General features: G+C 36.3%; 3 protein-coding genes and 1 long non-coding RNA gene across 5 annotated transcripts; 1 reads left to right on the forward strand and 3 right to left on the reverse strand.

Annotated features, from left to right (window-relative positions):
• Positions 1-3,299, reverse strand: LOC129446341 (placenta-specific gene 8 protein-like). The gene is made up of 4 exons (XM_073874742.1): positions 3,262-3,299; positions 2,310-2,418; positions 1,912-2,099; positions 1-1,617 (listed from the first exon to the last, which is right to left on the reverse strand). The coding sequence occupies exons 2-4, from the start codon at positions 2,404-2,406 to the stop codon at positions 1,351-1,353; spliced, it is 552 nt and encodes a 183-aa protein (XP_073730843.1). The 5' UTR covers positions 2,407-2,418; positions 3,262-3,299; the 3' UTR covers positions 1-1,350.
• A 1,924-nt stretch (positions 3,300-5,223) lies between these two features.
• On the reverse strand, positions 5,224-9,750 carry ponzr2 (plac8 onzin related protein 2). Of its 2 annotated transcripts, XM_055208885.2 has the most exons (5): positions 9,523-9,750; positions 9,369-9,424; positions 9,026-9,139; positions 8,696-8,850; positions 5,224-5,852 (listed from the first exon to the last, which is right to left on the reverse strand). In XM_055208885.2, exons 3-5 carry the CDS (start codon positions 9,129-9,131, stop codon positions 5,730-5,732), a joined length of 384 nt encoding a protein of 127 aa, XP_055064860.1. In that variant the 5' UTR covers positions 9,132-9,139; positions 9,369-9,424; positions 9,523-9,750; the 3' UTR covers positions 5,224-5,729. The 2 variants fall into 2 exon arrangements, with proteins under 2 accessions (XP_055064860.1, XP_073730306.1); XM_073874205.1 differs by having other exon boundaries at positions 9,369-9,749.
• Positions 9,751-16,065: 6,315 nt separating this feature from the next.
• On the forward strand, positions 16,066-17,288 carry LOC141369052 (uncharacterized). Its single transcript, XR_012372575.1, has 2 exons — positions 16,066-16,201; positions 16,338-17,288. It is a non-coding gene; the product is annotated as an uncharacterized lncRNA (long non-coding RNA).
• On the reverse strand, positions 16,530-20,996 carry cldn7b (claudin 7b). Its single transcript, XM_055208636.2, has 4 exons — positions 20,486-20,996; positions 18,366-18,530; positions 18,080-18,164; positions 16,530-17,946 (listed from the first exon to the last, which is right to left on the reverse strand). Exons 1-4 carry the CDS (start codon positions 20,706-20,708, stop codon positions 17,787-17,789), a joined length of 633 nt encoding a protein of 210 aa, XP_055064611.2. The 5' UTR covers positions 20,709-20,996; the 3' UTR covers positions 16,530-17,786.
• Positions 20,997-23,491: the final 2,495 nt, after the last annotated feature.

The raw sequence follows: 23,491 nt of genomic DNA on the forward strand, positions 1-23,491 counted from the left end.
GTCAATTATTATTTAAAATTCAGTCCTTTCAGTTTTAACAAACACCATTCTAATTCCAAAGTGTATTTGTATATTTTATTGTGTCTGTTCACATAGACATTTACAGTTACAAAGAATGCAAACACATTAAGAAAAAAAAGTTTTTCAGACCGTCTAAAATGCTATTATTATTGAACTAAACTGAAAATAATATTGTGTGTTTATATGTTTTACTCTTTCATACACAACATAGTTTAAAACAGAATGTGAGAATAACTCTATAATAATAGTTACCCAAACCCCAAAATAAAATATTAATCATGCGAGTTATACAGCATTAAACTGCTCATATTGATCACAGTTCTCCAACATGATCTCATGGAAAGTCGTGTTATATTCACCAAAAATGTTATCAATTTATTCATGTCCATGGCACGAAATTCAGATTTCTCACATGTCTTGAGCACAAATGTCTTTATTTCTATAAATACACTGTAAAAAAAACTTTGCTACCCTAAAACCCCCTGTCAAATCAACTCAGATTTACAAGTCATGTCAACAGAGATGAGTTGTCACAACTTATAAAATATAGTTGAGAAAAGTCAATTTAATTTTATAAGTTATAACAACTCACCTGTAGTTATAACAACTTATCTCTAGTCAAGATAAATAATAGTAAGTTGAAATGACTTGTAAAAATTTTAAGGCAGCAAAGTATTTTTTACAGTGTTTCTCGTGTCCGTGGCACGACTTTCTTTTTTGTGTCATTTTATGTAGTGTTTTCTTCTTTTTAGTTTTTTCCCCCTATTTTTAAATCATTGTCGCTTGGGGTTAGATTTGGGGTTTGGGTTAGGATGTACTTTTATGTATTGGTTTCTATGTTTTTCTTCCGCTTTAAAACTATTCTCGCCTGGAGTTGGGGTTGGATTTGGGGTTAGGATGTCTAAAAATGTAACAGAAAGTGATTCTAACCACAACCCCAAGCGACAATGTTAAGAAAATGGGAAAAAACAATGAGAAAACAATACATAAAATGAAACGAAAAAAGCTGAATTTCGTGCCATTGACACAAACAAATTGATCAAATTTTGCGTGACTATAACATGACATTCTGTGAGATTCATCTAAACCCTGTCCGGGAAACTGCCCCATAGTAGTTTTTACAAACCTTACCAAAAACAATATTGGTGTGCACCTTGAGACACAACAATGGCATGATATATGTTAAAATATGTCAGTGCAAGACATACAATATTGAGCTTAAACATGCATCTTATTCTGGTACTGGGATAAGCCCCGCATAGTGTATAGACATAAACATGGCAAATTTGGAACAGCCTTTATGTATTGAATCTTTAAAGTAAGTGAAATCTATTTAGGATAAATGGCAGCTGGGGCTTCCCCATATGGAAAAGTCTGGATATAAGGTGAACCCATCTGGGCTTGTGGCATATATGCCTGCCCTCCCACAACATGTGTGGTGGTGGTGGTGGTGGATATGTTAGGAACAGCCTGTACCATGGGTTGTGTGGTCATTATGGTGATGGGTTTTTTACGCTCCTTGATTTCTCTGCTCATCTGACACCAGGAACACCAAATACAACAACAGGACACCAGGATATCCTCGAAGATACTGCCCTGTTACAACACACACACACACATATATGCACAAACTGACATTGTTTTCGCTACCCTCTCTGCAACATTTTAGAAGTACTCAGAATGGCCAAACTTGAGTACAGATATACATTTGGTACCAATATGTACATTTGAGGTACTATTATGAGATGTACTTTTTAAAAGGGTACCAACCCAGTGACAGCTCCGGGCCATTTTCTGACTGCGTAGCATCACATGTTAATCCTGACAAATGTATATATATACTGTAAAAAAATGTGCATGTCAAAATGTTACCTTGGAGGTACAACTCACCCGGATTTCATATTTGTGGCGAACTGCCACCCGCATTCCCAGAGTCACCGGTGGCACACATACTGGGACCCCGAAAGCAGCCATGAAACCCGGGCCTAACATGTCTAACAGAGGCAGGCAGGTGCTCTCCCCAAACTCCCCAGTGGTGGAACAAGCAAAGCAAGGGCAGCACCAAAATGCATAGCAGCCTAAGAGCAAACCAAGATGAGATTATTTTATTGCACATAATGCCTTTAGTTGTGGTCTTTAATTCTTATCCTCTTGACTTTGGAGTGATATTGTGTTTGAGCAACTCAAGGTCATGGGTTCACTTCCCAATAAATGCATGTATTGAATATTCTAATGAAGCACATAAATGGACAGGTACATTTTTAGTAAAATGTAAAGAGGGTACTTACAAGACTTCATGTCCTGGCCACAGTCGCACAGCCCTGAACTCCATGCATTTCTATTTGGCGCTATATAAGGCTGCTGGACAACCACTGTAGCTGCCATTATTTGATCTGACTGATGTAACAAGAAATATAAATGCCTTCTGTCAGATACTGACACATTGTGTTGTGCTTTCCACATAAAAGTAGTGTTTCATAGTTGTATAAATGAGTTCAGTTAAAACATTGTGCGTTCGATTCCCAAGTAACACACATCCTGAAAAGTACAGCTTATATACTGTAAGTCTGATGCATAAAATGCATAAAGGTTATCACTGCAACTTTTGATATATACGTAACCTCATGCAATATTCAATTACTTTCTGGATAACAAAATGTAATTCCTAAAGTAATTAAAACTTCTTACTCATATTAACCAGTTTGAACTCCATTGTTCATTAGCTAAACAAATTATTTATTATTATCTAAGGAAGGTAAACCGGTATGGTAACATTATTGGTTTATCAAAACCATACTGAACGTTTACTAGTTCATTGCTCCTGTTCACACATTTCAGATGTTTGTGTCTGATATTCAAGTTACACGTACAGTGTACGGGAGATCATGTTGCACAAACTAAGCAACATAACTTAATATTTTCTGTTTTATAATATGATTTATGTTTTATTTTGTAAATTGTAAAGTAACATTTAGTGTGCACTTAACCTCACTGAGTGTATATCAAAACATTCAAATGTATCTATGTATAGTCCATAACTGTACAATTACAGCATAGAATTGTTTTTTACCACTTTAAATGATTCAGCAAGTTAGCAATAAAAAAAACTGAGATCAGTAGTTGATTATATATCAATACTCTATTTTGCAAACAAAGCTAACAAGTTATACATTTAGCCTACTAAATAAAATTCACTAAAAATTTGCATTCAAGTGTAAATGATAAAGGGAAATAACTTACTTTTTTTTGCTAGAGTACAACCACTACTGTTTCTTTAAAAGTGAAAGTTAAAATAAAAAATTTTCAGGATTGACGGAGATGTCCTGTATTTGTACGTCATCAATGAAAATATGCTGCTAAACGACAAAACACGTCTGGTAGGTTCAGAGTCGATCCTCCCTATACATATAGGCTGCGTCCGAAAACTTAGGCCTCGCTGTAGTGACTTTGGAGGCATGAGGCAGCTCAAAGAAACGTTTTCGGACACACTTCATAGGCAGCATGTTTGAAATATAAACAGAGCGCGCCGTTTTTGATAACTAATCACATATTTAAAAACAACAATACTAATTTCTCACTAAAAATGCATTTTAAAGATATAAAAAGTGAAAATATACATTTATTTACACTAAATTTGTGCTCCAGATGCTTTCTTGGCAGCCATTTTTTTTTTTAAAGTCGACCAGGCTCGAACAATCACATTCCCCATGCGCACACACGGCAGCAATTTAGATTTTTCGGACACAGCCATAGTGTACGCAAGCTGCGTAGGGCCCTGCACCACTAGGGGGCCCCCTTGTATTAAGTTCATGTGGCGCTGCACAAACTAAATGGCGAGTGACGTCATTAGAACCATTAGAAAGCAGTCTGATGTCACAATACTTACATTCCAGTTGTTAGTCAGTCTGTGCAGCTCCCCAATGCAGTTGATGTGCCTATCGAAATACGTCTTGATATATGAAAATGATTTAAAGCTAACCTTCCAAAGCGCCATAAAGGTGAAGTAAAATAAATAATTAGAAATAGGGCCTAGTCCCGGACAGGGTTTAAATTAATCCAGGATTAGGCCTTATTTATAGGTCATTTAAGAAGTTTTTACAAACATACCTTACAAAAAAACACTACAGGTGTGCATCTTAAGACAAAAAAATGTCACTGATATATGTTAAAAATTAACAGGACAAGGTGTTTTTAAATTAAAGACAACAAAAAGACAGTACACACTTTCAGCTCCAATGTTAAAATTAAGTATGATGATTTTGAGAGGATAAAGAGTGTAGTTGAGTCCATGACAACTAGAGGAGTTTTATATTATCATTCAACAAAAACTAATGGGTGAGATATAGAGTTTAAATGGCACTGTCATATTTTCAGACTGCATCATAAAATGACTCATTTATTATTCATTTACATGCAGTGTCAGTGGATACAACTTCCACAACTGCCAAATAGATGTCACAGATGTCAATAATTAATAGAAAAAGAAGCTTATCTTACTTACAAATAAGTATATTTACAGATTGGGCTATTTTGCAGTTGCCAAATAGTTAGTTATACTGTAGGATGATAGTTGCTAAATGGCACAATGGCAACATGCATAGCAAGCTCAGACACATATGAAAACACAAACTAATTTTCTGATATGTTTTCAAAATCTATGTTTTATCATTTTGTCAGGAAAAAACAAAAACATAAGCAGACAACAAATCCTAGACAGACATACAAATCCTTAAAGCACGAGTGAAATTTAAAGAATGCGTAGAATGTGTGGGGCCGATTCTTCTGGGCACCTGAGAGAAACCAGTTTTCCTTCATTGCAGCACAAAAGAAAGCATTTAAAGGCCAAGGAAGTGTTACTTTAATTAATGTTGACATAAGCAACCTCCCAACCATTGAGACTCTCAAGCACCTATCAAATACACACTTAAAACATGCAGGTGCTTCCCAATGCAGAGAACCATTTCGGCTGAATGGTTCGATAAAGAACCTTTTTGTTTTGCACAAGGTTCTTTGTAGAGAAAAGTTTCTTTAAATTATTAAGAAATTATTCTTCTAAGTACCTTTGACTAGTGGTTCTTTGAGGAACCATCAATGGCGTTGCTATTTATAACCCTTTAAGAATCTTTAATTAGAGCGTATTAAAATTATTCCAGATGGGTTTGATAAGCTTTATCAACTGATATAATGCTGTTGGAAAACAAATAACAGTACTGTACATTCATTTATTTTTTAACAATATCACTAAACACACAGGACTAAAACACAGACAAAACATCAGTAGAAAATAGCATATTCATGTGGCTCTCCAAAAATATCAAAAGTGATTTACAGATTATTGACATACTATTCAAACAAGTATTTTACAACACAATTTTTTGCACTTAAATTAATTACTATAATCAACTTGGATTTTCACCTTTGATTATTTTAACTTCGTGAGTTGCTGTAACTTATAAAGTTGAAATATGTCAAGCTAATTCAACTTTATAAGTTACAGCAATTCACTAGTCGAGATAAAAAAATCCAAGTTGAAATGACTTGCACATTGATTATACTTATAAAATTAAATGCAAAAAAAGTTTTACAAAGTACAACATCATTCAGATTTGATTATAAAAGTCTTTGAGTCTCAGGGTTTCAGTTGACATTTTTCTCTTCATAGATGATTGTTGTAGAATTGATGCTATATGTAAACTCTTTATAAGAGATTAAAGATTCTTTGCACCAACAAGTGTGATCTGGATAGATCGATCCTTCATCTCACGTGACATCTGACACCAAACGCAGGCTCTGCAGAATGTGGCCATCAGACAGTCATTACAAACGGTGCCCTGCAACAAAACACACACAGATGATGTTGTGTTTCCATGTTTTATGGGGGACTTTGCATACAATGACTTTTACTAAACTCAAAACCTTTAAACTTACTCAAAAGATAACTTCCCGCATTTCTACATTTAAAAACATCCTAATGGGGACCAAAAAAATGTCCCCACAAGGTCAAAAGTTACTGCACTTTAAAATGCTGGGATAATTACGTTTATGTTTAAAACAACCCAGCATTTTGGGTTAAATTACAAATTTGAAAATAACCCAGTATTTTTAGAGTGGTATGACTATCTTTGTTGGGACACTTGGTCCCCAAACCGTAGGTTTTACATGAACCACACACACAGTGCTTTCATATGGTGCCACAAAAGTAATGTCACAATGTTTGGCCAGATAAAATGAAAATTTCAATCTATATAAACAATAATCATAAGTGACAACCTGCCTAATAAAAATGTGATAATGTGCACCTAGTATGAGATTTTAAAAAATAAAGTTAAAAATGCTTTTAATCAGGGTGCGATTTGTAAAAAAAACAGAGGGGGGGATGTTTTCATAGGCGTCGATTTCGGCAACGGTGGGTACCCACCATATTTCGTCATGAGTCATTTTGTACCCACCATTAGTTTTAACTTTTTTGACTGTTTTCAGTGGTTATGAAGAGCAATATATGAGAAATTTGGTAACCATTGTCCAACCTAACAAAAATCCATTATAATATTATTTTTTTTTTTATATATTTCTAATTAAAATATTTCTAATATTCAGAAATGCGCTCCCCACTCACGAGCTCTGATCGGAACAAACCCGAACCTCACTGTCTGCTGAACTTGCGCAGAAACATAAAAATATAACAAGCTTTTCAAAATGGTTTTAAAACTAAACATTTATACTATTTTAGCACAAATTATGAGCTTATTGACGATTTTTTTATCATTCTTGACATAATGCGTCTCTGTCCACAGCACATTTCAAAACATTTTAATTCATAAAAATAAATCATGAGAACATGAACTCATCACTGCATTTGCAGGAATTGTAAAATCTTTTTTCTTATGAACTCATGAAGCAGCCTAACACAATATTTTTACTCTAATAGCTTATCTTTCCCCACACATATGAACTTTGATCATGCACAACGAAAAAACACGCAAGAATTAAATCTTGAATGGCAAAACTATATGGCACAACATAGTGTCATCTTAAACATAAATATGAACAATGCATTGATTGCAAAGTTAAACCATTACAGTAGAAACAGTTTTAATGCTGCTTTTAAAGTAATAACATTAACTTTACACCGCGATGCTGAGCTACAGTGAAATGATAGAAAAGTCAGATGCATTATGTGTTAGTCACTTAGCCTCATTTGCGCAAACTGGACGCGCCCGCGCCTCGCTAAACGCCTCATCGGCATGTATCATGTGTAACTTCAGCCATTCTCAGTGGTGTGACTGGGACACTAACTCCGCTTGTCATCATAAACAGATAATCAGATTGTTATGTTTATTCCCGCTTTATTAATATGCGTCTGAATGTGCTGCATTTCTTCGTTTCGACACACAGCTCCATAACCATCTCGCAAGTGTTGATAGGTGAGGTGTAACCAATCAGATAGCGCCGTGGGCGGGACATTGAGCAAGTCTGCAGAGTGGTGAATACAGAGAGGCTGCGTGGCAGCTGTATCAGAGCCAGCCAAAGTAGCGCATTTTAAAACAAAATTGACTTTAATCAAACCACGGATCCGTGATAAGTTTTGTGATCCGTCTCGCCACTAGTGTAGTAGCACTGATCACTTTGAGGGGGGGATAAAATTATCCCCACCGGGGATAAAAATAATTAAGCAGAGTCAGGGATACATTGACCAGAAAGGGGGAAATCCCACGCATCCCCCCCGGCAAATCGCACCCTGCTTTTAATAAAATATAAATATTAATCAAAACTTTTACCAAAAGTATTTTTCAAGTCAGAAATATTTTGTAAAAGTTAATATAAACTGCAGTAAATTGTAGTACACTGTAGTATATTATTAAAGTAATCAATATAATATAACAGTTTACTGTAATATCGAGTTGTATTAACTGGCAAATAAATAAATACTGTACACTTTAATATTTACTATAGTCAGGTTCAAAAACAATATAGTATAGGAATTGTCTTACAGTTTACTAAAGCTACAATGTTCTCGATATAGACAGTTTCATCGGACGCACGTGATACACGTCTGGATCCGAACTCTACTTCCGGTTTCTTTTTTTTAATGGTCTGACTAGTTGCTAAACTGATTTCTTGAACAAATGCCTCGTCGAAAATATCAAATGTTTTGGTTTCCTAGGTAATCTATGTAATCTTTGTTGTTATTTATTATTAGCGGAGTTTACCGGAAGTTACGTGCGGACCGCGACAGCCGCTTGTTTATGTTGTTACTGCTGAAACCGTCTAGTCACGTATTTTTTTATTATTTTTTTCGTGATCGTATAACGAATTCCTGTTTTCGTGTGATTATGACGTATTGGTTACTCAACTGTTTTGTCCTATTTTAAATCACACGAAAACAGGAATTCGTTATACGATCACGAAAAAAGAGGGTAGCGGTTTTGATACTGGAATTCATTTATAAATATTCATTTATTTTTGAAAATCCTAAAAATTGCCATAACATGAAATCCACTTCTGCAGAAAACAAGCATTTGATATTTGACTGACAAAGCTGGACAAAGTTGCCCTATATTCAGCCTAAATGTAATTTCTGACCATTACAGTGCTATTTACAAGTCATTTGTAATATTTAAAAATCTTATGAAGATATAATTGACTGTATCCGCATTGGAAAAGTGATTTAAACCTTAATCCCGTAACGATTGCGCATCAAGACTCTCATGGACAGCGTAATGGGTGGAACAATCCCACATAAATCCAGCAGGGGGAGACATAAACACTCGCCAAAGCGTTTGGTTTTCGCACAGGCAAAACACCAGTGACACCAGAAGCCAAAGCAGCCTGTTAACAGAGAGTGCTATCGTTACAATTACAATCATTATTATCTAGATCCATAGTTATTTATAATATTTTGCAAGACCATTGAGGTACAATCAGACACGTGCTTGAAAGTGGTGCGTTTAATGTTTATACTGTATATCTGCCATGCTATTAACTAACTTTTTAACTAACTTACATTCAGGCACATCATCACAGCAATCACAGACGCCTGATCCCCATTTATCCGATTCTCTGGAGATCATAAGAGGTTGTGGCTGTGTGACTATCATTGAATTCGACATGTTGGCAGCTGAAAAGGTTAAACAAAGAAAGATATCACTACACTTAACACATCTGTTCAACTTAAGACAATAAAAACACACACATTGCAAAATGAAATTATATTATGTGCATAATATCATTTAAAAGGAAGGAAAAAAATATTCATAGTTAAACAAGCGGTCACTATTGTCCTAAAATAACAGATAACAAGAGTGTAGATCTTTTGATCTTGGATATCTGTAGAGATGTGCACTTACCTGTGTGTTGTCGAGCCAGACGTTTTAACTCTGTAAAGGATCAACCGTGTGTAAACCTGTGATCACAATCTTGCTTTTATACTGAGTGGCAGATGATGACAAAAAGAAACAAATGATCTTCCTTTAGACACAAAAAGCTCGAAACCTCTTTAACCTGTTAGACTTGAACAAAGCAGCGTCCTTCAAGCATCACGTACAAACATTCCCAGTGAGGTGTGGACCGAGATTACATCACTTTCGAAGAACCCTAGAAAGGCCTACTAAATATCCTATTTAGGTATTTAAAGTATTTCATGCATATACTGTTACAGAGGTCTTCAAACCTCCTCATTGGGACACACTGTCCTGCAAAGTTTTGCCCCAACCCTGCTTCAACACACCTGCATGTAATTTTCAAGTGATCTTGAAGAACTTGATGGTTCAGGTGTGATTGATTAGGGTTGGAGCTAAACTCTGCAGGACTGTGGGTCACCAGGAGCAGGACTGAAGATTTAAGACAAGATTACAATAAAGGAAACGTTTCGAGCAGGTACAAACAGGAACAGTGCAATAATGTTTGAGACTGCATTTGGAAATTTTGCTTTTAAAAGTAAACACAAGGTAAAATGTGAAGAAATATAGAAGATTGTGCACTATTTATGTAAGCAATGTAACTTCCATCAACTGAAGCAGATGTTTGGAAATATCCTTAATCAGGATAACATGGATCATAAGATTTTGCACAAACTTATGCAATCTGCAAACCTTATGCAAACCAGCCCATGTTCATTCTGTCATTAGATCAAAACAAAAAAGCACACCAAATTTTAAATTAATAGCCTATTCTAATTATATCATTTGAGAATAAAAAATTAAACAAGACTACATTACAAAATCATGTGAATTCAGTAGCTACCTTAGACTTTTGAAGAAAAAAGATTCAACTAAAGAAAATCACAAACAGAGCTAGCATCTTTATACTTTACTTATGCTTAAATGAAAAGAAATCATTCTCAACTAAGTTTACTTTTATTCAAATTCAAACATGATTTTAGCATCAGAGCTTTTATTAAAGGCAACATTTCACAAGAATTTTTTTAAGATGTCAAATAAATCTTTGGTGTCCCCAGAGTACATATGTGAAGTTTTAGTTAAAAATACCATATAGATTGTTTATTATAACATGTTAAAATTGCCATTTTGTAGGTGCAAGCAAAAATGTGCCGTTTTTGTGTGTATCCTTTAATATGCAAATGAGCTGATGACATGCAAAAACTAATCCCAATAATGATGGTTTGTTGAAATTAAAGCTCAATTGTGCTGTCAATTATTTTTTCTCTCTTTCTCTCTGCACTAAATAGCAGTGCCGTGTTTGGATAGTGCAGATTAAGGGGCGATATTATCCCCTTGTGACATCACAAGGGGAGCCAAATTTCAATAAGCTAATTTTTCACATGCTTGCAGAGAATGGTTTACATTTAAGTTACTGGGTTGATCTTTTTCACATTTTCTAGGTTGATAGAAGCACTGGGGACCCAATTATAGCACTTAAACATGGAACATTTAGACTTTCATTATATGTCCCCTTTAAAGCACACAGGCTTTACTGCTCTTCAGTCAATTAAAAAATATTCTTGATGGATCTCTGCTGTGGTGAAGAATCCTGTTAGCAGCAGCACCCATTAAACATTAAGTGCCTCTTACTCATGGCACGTGTAATGTATTAATGACAGACCAAGTAAGTCAAGTCATTTTAACTTGTATAGCACTCATTGTAACTTCCTTCAAAGGAAGAGTTCACCCAAAAATTCTTTTATCAATTACTCACCTACATATTATTCCAAACCGGTATGAAGGTATTTTGAAGAACGCTGCTAACCACAGCACTGGCCACTATTGATTGATTTGATTTGTATGGGCACATTTCTTAAAATATATTCACAAAAAAGAGTCCCATACAGGTTTTAAAACAAGGGTGAAAATGTTTATCTTGTGGTGAACTATCCCTTTAATGTATTTATAAATGTTAAACAATGTAGGCTGTAAATGACTATCTCCTAGTGCAAATCCTGACTAGAAGGTTACCAGGGAAATACCAAGAATTTTAAAGCACTTAAAACAAGCACTTTCAAACAATGAAATAGCCATTATTTATCAGTAGCCTATAATTATCAGTGTCAACATCATTATCAAAACTTAAATCTTTTGTTTATAACCACAATTGTCAAACTCTTTAAATACAGCTTTTTCATCACCTCATTCTGACACACCGTACCCATGAGAGTTTTGAACTGTGGTTTTGAATTATGTATTTACAAAAAAGCATTAAAGGGGACATATCATGAAATTCTGACTTTTTTCCATGACTTCCATGTTTAAAGGCGCTCCAAGCGAATCTGTGTGACGTCCCTTCCTGTTGACATTCAAAGTGTTGTCAAACTAAACGGAGCGTATCTAACTCCTTCCCCTCCCTTCGTGCTGTCTAAATGAGTCATGAACGCGCCCAACCCCCACTCCCAAATCCTTCTGGTCGTTTATTGGCTAGAACACTTTGTTATGTTTCGTGGTGGTAGGTTTGACCACTCTGTTTTTGTTGCAGTTGGCAAAGCCTGGGTTGTCTACAGAGACCGTGTTTTTTACAATGTGTTCAGGGGACAGACAGCTAACAGATAGTAAGGAGATGTTTACTGTATGTAACAAAAAAAAAAATTATGGCCTAAAACGTGTGAATTCGCTTAGAGCGCCTTTAAGTGCTATAGGTCCTCAGTGCATCTATTAACCTATAAAATGTGAAAAAGATCAATTTGCTTTATATGCCAAACCTAAAAAAAATGGCACCATCTGGTAAAAAATAGAAAAAATTAAAATTTTGAAACCTTGCCAACAGAATGAAAGCCTGTTAACAAAGATTGCATAATTTTATAGTTCAATGGCACCGGGATTAAAAATTGCAGTTTTGATGGGTTTCAATGGGGACATTTTTGTCCAAAAGGTCCTGAGAGGAAGTATTTTGTGTACCTAGTAGAAAATAGATTTTTTTAAAGGAAATGAAGGTGAAATATTTAAATTCCAATAAAAATGCACACCTGTGGCAAATTTTATGCAGTTAGCATTAACGCAGGCAAAGTTATCAAAAAAACAAAACTGAAAAAGACAAAAATGTCCTCAAGGATGCACAAGGGTTAAAGAAGAACATTTTCTGAAAGGCATTAAACTTTTGTGAAAATCATGAAAAATGCTGTCGCTGGCTGGCAACTTTAAAAAAACGCTGGCGGGGAAAGAGTTAATCTGCACTATCCAACCACGGCACTGCCATTTAGTGCAGAGATCAGCTGATTTGCATTTTAAAGGACACACCCACAAACGGCACATTTTTGCCCACACCTACAAAGTGTCAATTTTAACATGCTATAATAAATGATCTATATGATTTTTTGAGCTAAAACTTCACATACTCTGGAGACACCAAAGATTTATTTAACATTTTCACAAAAGTCTTGTGAAATGTCCCCTTTAACTAAATCGGATGAGCTATGTCTCTTTCAGTAATCTCAGTGGTTTAGAGACAGATGTGTTTTAAGATTAGCAGGGGGCTACAATTTTGCGGATTATTAATTTGGATTGAAGTTGGTAGGGACACAGGTCATGACGTAAGGGGAAATAGCTGGGATATCCCTAAGTTACCACGATATGCTGTTCCCTAATTCTGATACAAGTGTTACAGTGAGGATGTTATAAAGATAACATTGTCATTTAGCCGCGTGTGCGTACGCCATCCGCTACACCGCATCCTTTGACTGGAAGAAACAGGACACGACGATGGTCATTAGCTACCGAGGGATGCTTTTTAAACGCGTTATATGTTTGTTTACTCTGCAAACATTTATTCCGCAAACTAGTCACATATAGACAGCAAACACCAGTTATATTCGTGGCTTTCATCGTGATCCAGCACTTCTTCTGGATGCTGTACTGTTGCGGTAGCAGAGAGAAGGGGGAGAAGGAGCACGCGGGCGCGGAGGAGGCGTTGATGAGCAGCGGGGTAGCGGAGACCGACACACCGGCCGCAGGGATGTTTGAGACGGCGGACATGCCCGAGTTACTGCCTCCCTCCGGACAGCATGAACAGAGCTCCCGCGGGTCAGTGTGTGATGTGGAGGATCTACAGGAAGAGTTCAACAAGGTCCGCTTGAGCCACGATTCCCCCCAGAAAAGGTTAGGCCAGAGGGCCCCCAAACTCGGACAGATCGGACGGTCTAAACGAGGTGTGTGGTGTTAATTTGTATGATTTATTACTCTAAACAACTAAGCTTTCATGAGTAGTGCTTGTTGGTGACACTTTACTATGTGTTACACATTATCTGTTACTGTAATTAACCTATAAAGTAATATAGCAGCATTTTAGTTCATAAGTGTACTTTGTGATGTAATTACTATAACTCCCCACATGAAAAAATACTGCCCAGTATTTACTAGGACAGAAAAAAACATAAAGAAATAGTATACTAGTTACCACAGCATATTAATATACTATAGTACATAATACTACTAATAGTACTACCTCAGTACACTTTAATGTACTACAGTATTTTTATGTATTATTTTATGTCTTGATGAAGTAAGTTGTGAACTTTACTTTTTAGTGGTTATAGAGGATGAAGATTTGGACAACGTCCTGAACAACAACGGGGCGCTACCTGTGCCTCTCAGCAATGCACCATCCTGAGCCTCCGCATAGTCTTTATATTTTGGACCAGCCATTCTTGATATCTGCCACGGGTCAGTCGGGACACTTTCAAGCAGGAGAGAGGAAAGACACCCCTCGGGCGTGCGCATGCGTTTCAGCTGTAGTTTACTGTAGTCCCTGTGCATGGCAGCAGCTGCCAGCCTTACAACAGGCCACACAAGTGATTTGTTGCACTGTAGCTTCTTGGTAGATCAGAGCTGCCTTTTATATTTGTCCCTCACAGGGGGAGAAATAATGTGGATATGTAGGCTGATTCATTTCTGACCAAAGGCAAAGACCGGCAACTGTAGACAACTCTGTATAGTCAGGTGATATATGCTATTATGAGTGCTTTCTTTCACGTTTTAGGTAAGGGATACAGTGTTGCGTGTCTCAGAGTTAAAGACATAACTTACTGTAAATCTAGCTGTGGAGGGTTTACACGCTTTTGCCTTATGACAGATTGCATGTTGAATTATGTGGTTATCATTAGAATTGCTATGCACATGCATGATATTGCTATGGTCTCTAAAAATAAATAAAACATTATTTTATCATATGTCATTTTGATCATAAAGCGTTTTCATTCAGAGGGGTGTATGCTAATGATTCGTTGACATACAGTACTGTGCAAAAGTCTTAGGCCACCACCACCAGACTTGTTGTTTTAGAAGTTTTAATGTTTATCCATATTTATTTTTCAATCTATTTTATTAAGATACAAACAGAAAATACACAAAATATGTAAAAAAAGTTAAATTTTCAGGACTAAATGTCTTCTTTAGGCATCTTCTGTGTTTAGTGTGACCTCTCTTGGCACTAAACAAATCTTGAGTGTTTTTGAACAGAATGAAGTAAAAATACTAATTTCTTTCAAATTATTAATTTTATTTAGGTTTAAGAGATCCTGCAGTTTCCTGCTATTGCTCAATGGAAGGGAAGTTTACCCTAAAAACTTGACACTTCAGTTTACATTTTTATACAGTTTTTAATACTATATACATTTACTGTATTTTCTGGATGTATTCTATTAAAGAGACTGAAAAATAATTATATATTGTGTGTGTGTGTGTGTGTGTGTGTGTGTGTGTGTGTACCTGGTAATTATCACGTTGTGGGGACCAATTGTCCCCACAAAGATAGGAATACCAGTGTTTTTGTGACCTTGTGGGGACATTTTGATGTCCCCATGAGGAAACAAGCTTATAAATCAAACAACTTGTGGGGACATTTTGATGTCCCCATGAGGAAACAAGCTTATAAATCGAACAAAATGATGTTTATTGAAAATCTAAGGTACAAGAAAGTTTTCTGTGATGGTTGGGGTTAGGGAATGGGGTAGGTAAGGGGAATAGAATATACAGTCTGTACAGTATAAAATGCATTACGTCTATGGAATGTCCCCACAAAACATGGAAACCAGAATGTGTGTGTGTGTGTGTGTGTTTCAATAAAATAAACCTGTGTGTGTGTATTTGTATATGTATGTATATATACAATATACAGTAAACACTTGAAGTGGATCAAACCTTACATAAAAGTGGTTTATACCAATACCCAAAACCTATTCTTGTCTTAGGCAAACTTTGATGAACCTTTTTGATCCACTTCAAATGTTGACTAGTAGATTTACAAAATATCTTCATTTCGGTATAAAAAAATCTATCATTTTGACCCATACAATGTATTTTTTGGCTATTGCTTAAAATATACCCATTACCATATGACTTTTTTGTGGTCCAGATTAAAAATCGTTGGAGCCATAGTTTTAGAGGTTTATTTGATTGAATATTAATTTTGACTCTTAACTTTTTTTTTAAGTTTTATATCTAAAGATAATAATGAGGCATAGTTCACTAGATTCTGCGTCCTTGTATAGCCTACTCTTAATTAGTGGCCAATGCAATGCCATACTACTACTACTACTAATAAAGGTTGACTGCAGAGGAGATACGCTAACAGCAAACGACCAGTAGATGGCAGCAGAGAGCCAAACACACTCGCAGAACCAGCATTTGAGGAAAGTACCTTACGTTTTGTTAATTTACACAACTGCCTAAAGTGCTTCACGACTTTTAAACTAAACTAGTCCCATGGAAAAAACCCAATATATCATTCGCGCATACAGGTAGGTGGCTCTAATAAATGTTTAGTATGCCCTCAACGTACGCTTATTTAACCTACATATAAGTTACTCACACCACACCCAAAGTCACAAAAGACTCCGCATGAACAATAACTCTCCATTTTCTCTTTACTTACAGTCTTTCGTCGACATGATTTTCATGATTTTTTTTACGTCGGGTGATGTTTGTAGAAATGACCAGAACATGCAAATTAAGCGGGAACAGGAAGACGACGAGATCATACTACGTTAGTGGCTGAGGTATTTGCAAATCAATGACATGACGAAACTTGCAATAATTCACAGAAAGTGAAGACACGAAGCCACAAAGTCTCGTTTAAAAAAATTGTTTATTTACATAAAATGTTAATTTGCAAACTTTGACAAAAACAAGTTAAATATTCGCATGAGCACATCACAAATATAACAGTTAACTATTCTAAGTACAGTGACAGCAACCCACCTCAAGTGGTCCAAACAAAGACCAAAGCAAATATTTCACTTATAAAAAAAGAAAGCACCAGGATCATACAGGTTTGGTTTTTCCTTTCATATTGGCCTACAGTATTGAATGTACAGGTGTGAGGGAAAAGAAACAAAAGTCGTCTACATGACTCCTGGTTTGTAACAAAAAGCAAGTATTTACAGCTTTATTTCTCCTGACCATTATAAATGTAACTTGTTTCCTTCTCATGTAACAGGAATGACATCGAAGAGCTCAAGGTCAAATGTGGCAAAAAGTTTCAGCTTTTAAACATAAGAGCCATTTTTAAACAGTTCAGAGATAAGTGTTGATCAAGTTGCTCAGTAAAAGAGACTGGCATGTCTGTAAAACATATTTAAATAGAAGTGTAGTTGCCTTTCCATATAATTCGCTATTTCTTCATGATGTTATTATATTACAAGATTGCATTGTGCTTAAAAAAATGTTCTCAGTCATGTTATCAATGGTATCATAAGCCGAGCTTCCCTTGGAGGATATTAATGTGTTTATAAAGGAGCAAAATTTGAACTGACATATTAATGGGATGGGGACCAGATATAAATTACAAAGCAAAATCGAATATAACTATGCTTAATCTCAAATAACTTGCATTTTTCTTGCACCTCCGTGTCTGGCACAAATAAAACCCCCAAAAAGTGAACTGAGGGGATCGGTGCATGGCTTTAGAGATGCTGTGTAACTAAGGGGCATAAGTGATGTTTTTTTTTCCCTGAGCGTGTCTTCCTTGTTCATGATCACGAAACGGGGCAGTTTATGAAACAAGGAACACATTGGAGAAGAACCCTTCTTCCAAACTCAACAGTAACAGAAAATGTATAATAGATAAAACTAACTAAAATGGTGCTTGCCAAAATAAAATAAAAAAAACAGTAGTGACCTCTTTATCTAAGGTGGGCTGCTGTATTAGAGCATCAATAAAAGTTGCCCCAGAACAGTGAACGGACCCGTTTGTTCTGTGCTAAGCCTACTTTCAATTACAATTAAAAGAAACAAACAGTTCTCAGATCAGCTGACCAGGAAAACTTCCACCAGCACTCTCCAAATCTTTAAGGTCTTCTCCAGCTTGTGAATGACTGATTGGACTCAAACATACTCCTTGCTGCTGCTTGGGGCTCTGGAGGATTTAACTGGGTAACTGGGAGTTGATTTACCCCTTGGGCAGGAGGCCGCCAACATGCCTCCACCCACTATGTCCAGGAAGGCACCTGCCCAGGCGATGAAAATGGCCGATCCGAACTCGTACCTGAACAGATATTATAATTTAGTGGAAAGCAATTGGCATTGACTTCTCTGCAATATGAGGAAGAGAACTACAGAAAGGAGAAGGACAAAGATTAAACACTATGTTTGTGCTTTGCGGTAATGTATGAACTTACTTGGTATTGACGGGTGTGAAAGGGTTGTAGAAGTCTCGGACAATCTGATTTGTAAACCAGCCACAGGCAATCATGCTACAGAGAGCTGAGGAACAACAGAAAAAAAGAAGTTAATTTCTGAAAAACGTCTGCTTGATACAAAACTGGCCTACATTATGTAGTTTGGGGGTGGAAGTATGCAAAATATTTCAATGTTACATTTTTAGAGATCTCAGCATGCCTTGGAAGCTTAAAACATGTTTAGAGAATGCAAAACTCTAAGACAGAAAGATAAAAGCAAACCTACCTCCAACTACCAGGATTATACCGCCGATCATGGCAATGCGCGCCTTTTTAGCCTTGTCGTCGCCACCACAGTTTGTGCATTTCATGCCCATGCTGGCCACACCCAGTCCCATCACACTGAGAATAATTGCGACCACCATTAAAGCACGAGTTGCCTGCAGAGCACCTGAAATTTAGGGGAAAGGAGAGAAGAAGGGGGGTAAATCATCATGATAATTTTGCAACTTATTAAAAAAAAATGAAAACATGATAATTGTGGAATATATACAAGTTTACACCCTTGACTTAATCTGGTGTATAATGATAAAGTCATTTCAGCACAAAAAATATGGGCTTCAACAATGTCTGCGGTCAAAGTTTGAGGACAGAATAAAGGGCTTAGAAACGGCCCAATTCTCTACAGGCTTTTGTTGTTTTGCTCTGTGATTCACAAAGCCCTTCCCCCTCTACACCTGCAGTCAGGTGCATGAGACCGGTTTGAACCGGAAGCCTCCTTTGAGAGCGGGGAAGATTGTGCACACATGTGGGCAGCAGTTCGCCCTTTAGCTGTATAGAAAAAAGGAACAGGTTTGACCAGCCACGAGAGGAGTGTTCAACTTCGGTTTCAGTGTAGGAACTTTTTAAATTTTGCCTGTGGGCCGTCTTGACACGGCTTCATTTCTAAACCACTTCATACTTCGTGTCAGTCAAAACAACTCAATTGTTTAGGTAGTGCATAAATTGGCAAATCTAGCTTTGCAATTGAAGTCAATTACATACCAAACAAATCTACAAAATGGCGGCGAGCCATCACGTCACCATACTTGTGTGATCGCTCTGAGCCATGGCATCCTCATTAACAATACTACAGCTAAATATCAAAATCGTCTATGAAGTAGCTAACAAACTTACTGATAAGGTCTGGTTTTACACAAGTCTTATCAAGAACACTGATATGGTAGGTGATTAAATGGCTTCATTTTATGGCACATCCATAAACACAATGGCAAAAATCACTAGGTTATGATAACAAAAGTGTACACAACACTGCAATGTTTGTTTTACACATCTTCAATATTTCCGTCCACCTGCTTTTTCAAACAAACAATGAAGCCTCTGTTTCGAGAGTGCCCTTCTGTTTGTGTTTCAACAGTGTTGGCAAAACACTTGAGTTATTCAAAGACATTGATCGACCCCCGGGTACAAAAGCGTCGAGTTTGCGCGCGTGGAGGAAGGGGCTCGTTTAATTGTTACTTTGAGTAAAAGGTTAACCCAAGCGTATCACCAAAAACTCAGCATTCAACATTTATCCCCATTGCAAAGTAAAAAAAATAACCTTTTCAGGTGTTCAAATAAATATAATCCTGCAGGTGTCTTTGAAAACATTTATTTTAAGGGCTGCTCTCCTTTTCACCTGCTCATGATTTCTTTTGTTCCGGGGTCAAAAGAATCTCCTTACAACCCCGGGCTCTGCCTGAATATTTTGACAACAAACACCACCTCTATTTGATTTTTAAAAGGAGCTCATTTTAAGCCTTTTATCTCAAAAGACAAAAAACTATTTCTCCACTAAAATGGTTGAAATACAGGTGCGCGTCCTTAATCCAAGTAACCTGATACAAGTGGGGTGAGTATAGGGCGTGGCAAGGAAGAACAATTTGTGTGTTGGCTTAGTTTGAAACATGTATTTACTTTAATAGTTCACCGCCAAAATTTGACTTAGAACATATAAAAGTAATACAGAATATATTTATTCCAAAATATATTTTTTTAAACGGGTTCAAAATATTAGTTTTGGATAAAACACAACAGTTTTAAGTTTACAAATATTTACTCGGCAACAAAAGTGTACAAAACAACAATAATAAATTATATCGGTAGCCTGGCACCGAACAAAGCTGGATTTCTCTCATCATTATCAGCCCCGTGTGAAGAAATGACTTATTAACCGCAGATAATCGTATGCGCATGCGCGGCTGCGCGCTCCCAATACACCGCTTTACTAAGCAACCGCTTTAACTTGTTCATCAAGTTTCCACTATTTGTTTTTAAAACCATAATGGCCAAGTTTTAGAAGTACAATCAGCCGTATTGCAGGTACAGACTACAGTTTGCAAAACTTTATAGCCATTTCGCACTTACTGTCGAGTTGAAGAATGGAGTCATACACCTTGCACTGCATTTGCCCCGTGCTTTGAAAAGCGCACGACATCCATAAGCCTGAATACATGGCGATAGCTGTGATGATATTATCCCCAACATAAGCAGACATCTTCCATTGAGGCAAGATTGTGCCAGCAATGAGCCCAATCACACCAAGGATCGCCAGGATAAACCCGAACATCTGAAGTCCTTTATTTGCCATCTTCGCCGAATATTCTTCAAAACCTAGCGACTATATCACGATATCTGTTTGATGTGCGAACAAAACAATTAACCGAGGAGAAGTTTCAATAAATGTTGGTTTCCGTAATCCACCGACGTTTAACAGGTGAATGTCACAAAATGTGTTCCAAAAGCGTTACTTAATATTGCTAAAAGTTATTTAAAAAGTCACGAATTGTTTAAAACTTAAAAAGAAATCCGGTTAAAAGCGTCGCGGATACGTTAAGTCGGACACCTGTTGAGAGAAGGCGCACCTTGAATATGAAATGAGCTGCTGATTTGCGCTTTAAGAGTTTCGTCCTCTTTATGGGCGGAGACAATTTCGGTTTCGTCCTTGTCGATACACTTCAATTTGCCGGTGTAGTGAGGGGGTTTCGTGACGACATTGTTTCGGAGTATGAGTAACGTTATGTTTTTACATAAGAACATTTTAATGTAAAGAATAGTGTGTGTAAATCTAACATTGGTTTAATATCAACTGAGTAGACCGTGAATCAAATCAAACTTTGATACTATAATCTTATAATCAGATTAAGAGACTTAAGCCTGAATTTCACAGGTCACATTATATTTAAGATGCCTTGTGCACACCTCCCTCAAAATGTGTATGCCTTGTGTTTCTTAACCTAAATTTCCTAAAATAATTGTTGTTGTACTAGAGCAATTTAGGGATAATCTTGTAATGATCTAATTTGTATTTTTATGGAAAACAAGTGCTGTTTCAAGAAGCATCAACACTATACTATTAATAGTAATCATTTTTCAAATCTTAAATTTATTCTTTTAAATAATAAAGCAAGAGTAGTGAATTGTTTCAGATTGTTTCATGTGCTTCCCACTGCTGTTCCTGGGATTCTGTAAAATAAATAAATGCACTATTGTGTCTGCACACAGGAACTCACAGCCAAATAAAGCAAATACTGTGTTTCACACAATTTCAAAGAACTTCAATGCTATTTAATATCACCAAAAGTGGCCCAGCCCATCCATCATTTGCTAAAGAACAAACAAACATAACAAGTGAAGTGAGGAACAACAACACTACACATAAATCTACTTCCTGTTTCACATGACACATTTACATAATGGAATTTAGATACATTTTAACAGTTGACAATGTCTTCAGCATCATTCATTGAATGAAACCATGCTAAAAACTACTACTGTAATAAAAGCATGGGATATTGAGAATAATTTAATATACCTAACACATAAACACAGAGCGCATTTGAAATTCAGTGTGAGTCATATGTTTTGAAAAATTAAAACACAGTAAGTACAACAGGGTAATCTCAGGGTAAATAAAAAATGATTTAGACCTTAGTCGTGGTATATTACGAAAAGATACAAAAAGTGAGACAGGAAAATGTTTTGTTGTGAATTCGCAATGCTATTCTGATGGCAATGATCAACGTCATACGAATTTATACGAATTTGCCAACTCGTAAAATATGTACAAATTCTTGTGAAATCAGGCCAGAATTAAAGGAGTGGTTCACTTTAAAGATGGGGCCCATTGACTTACCATAGTATTTTTTGTCCTACTATGAAAAGTCAATAGACCCCATCTTTAAAGTGGACTACTGCTTTAATGTGAAATGAAGCTCACCACTGTATGTTTATCTCTTTACACAAACAAACCTCACCTCTACGGTATTTTATGTTTTGTGTTAAAGGATTAGTCAATTTTCTTAAAAAAAATCCAGATAATTTACTCACCACCATGTCATCCAGAATGTTGAAGTCTTTCTTTGTTCAGTTGATAAGAAATTATGTTTTTTGAGGAAACATTCCAGGATTTTTCTAATTTTAATGGACTTTAATGGACACCAAGACGTTACAGTTTTAATGCAATTTAAAATTGCAGTTTCAACAGAGTTTCAAAGGACTCTAAACGATCCCAAACGAGGCATAAGGGTCTTATCTAGCGAAACGATTGTCATTTTTGACAAGAAAAATAAAATAGGCACTTTTAAACCACAACTTCTCTTCTATCTCCGGTCCTGTGCGCCGCCAGCATGACCTCACGTAATTGCGAGTTGCCGTAGAAAGGTCACGTGTTACATATATGAAACGCACATTTGCGGACAATTTTAAACAATTAACTGACACAAAGACAATAATTAATATCATTTCACATACAACAATGTCGGAACGGTCATCTTTGTCCACACTTGTAAACATTGGGGCGTAGTTTCGCATACGTCCTCTGTGACCTCTTGACGTGATGACGTATTGCGTGGGGTCGGGCTGGCGCGTCGCAGGAGCGGAGATGGACGAGAGGTTGTAGTTTAAAAGTGCATATTTTTTATTTTTCTTGTCAAAAATGACAACGTTTCGCTAGATAAGACCCTTGTGCCTCGTTTGGGATCGTTTAGAGTCCTTTAAAACTGCAATTTTAAACTGCATTAAAACTGTTACATGTTGGGGTCCATTAAAGTCCATTAAAATGAGAAAAATCCTGGAACGTTTTCCTCAAAAAACATAATTTCTTCTCGACTGAACAAAGAAAGACATCAACATTATGGATAACATGATGGTGAGCAAATAATCTGGATTTTTTTTTTTAAGAAAATTGACTAATCCTTTAAATATAAGAACATATTAGTAACTTGTACAAATACAATATTTATATCTACACATTGGCATACACTTTTATCCAAACAATTCACAGTGCTTATTAATTTGAATGAATTCAGTTGTATTATTGTTTCATCTCTTAATTCAAAGCTTGTATGCCCACTCATATTTTTTGTTTCACTT

The sequence above is a fragment of the Misgurnus anguillicaudatus genome, chromosome 12 (genome assembly GCF_027580225.2).
Source record: "Misgurnus anguillicaudatus chromosome 12, ASM2758022v2, whole genome shotgun sequence".
Lineage (NCBI taxonomy): Eukaryota > Metazoa > Chordata > Actinopteri > Cypriniformes > Cobitidae > Misgurnus > Misgurnus anguillicaudatus.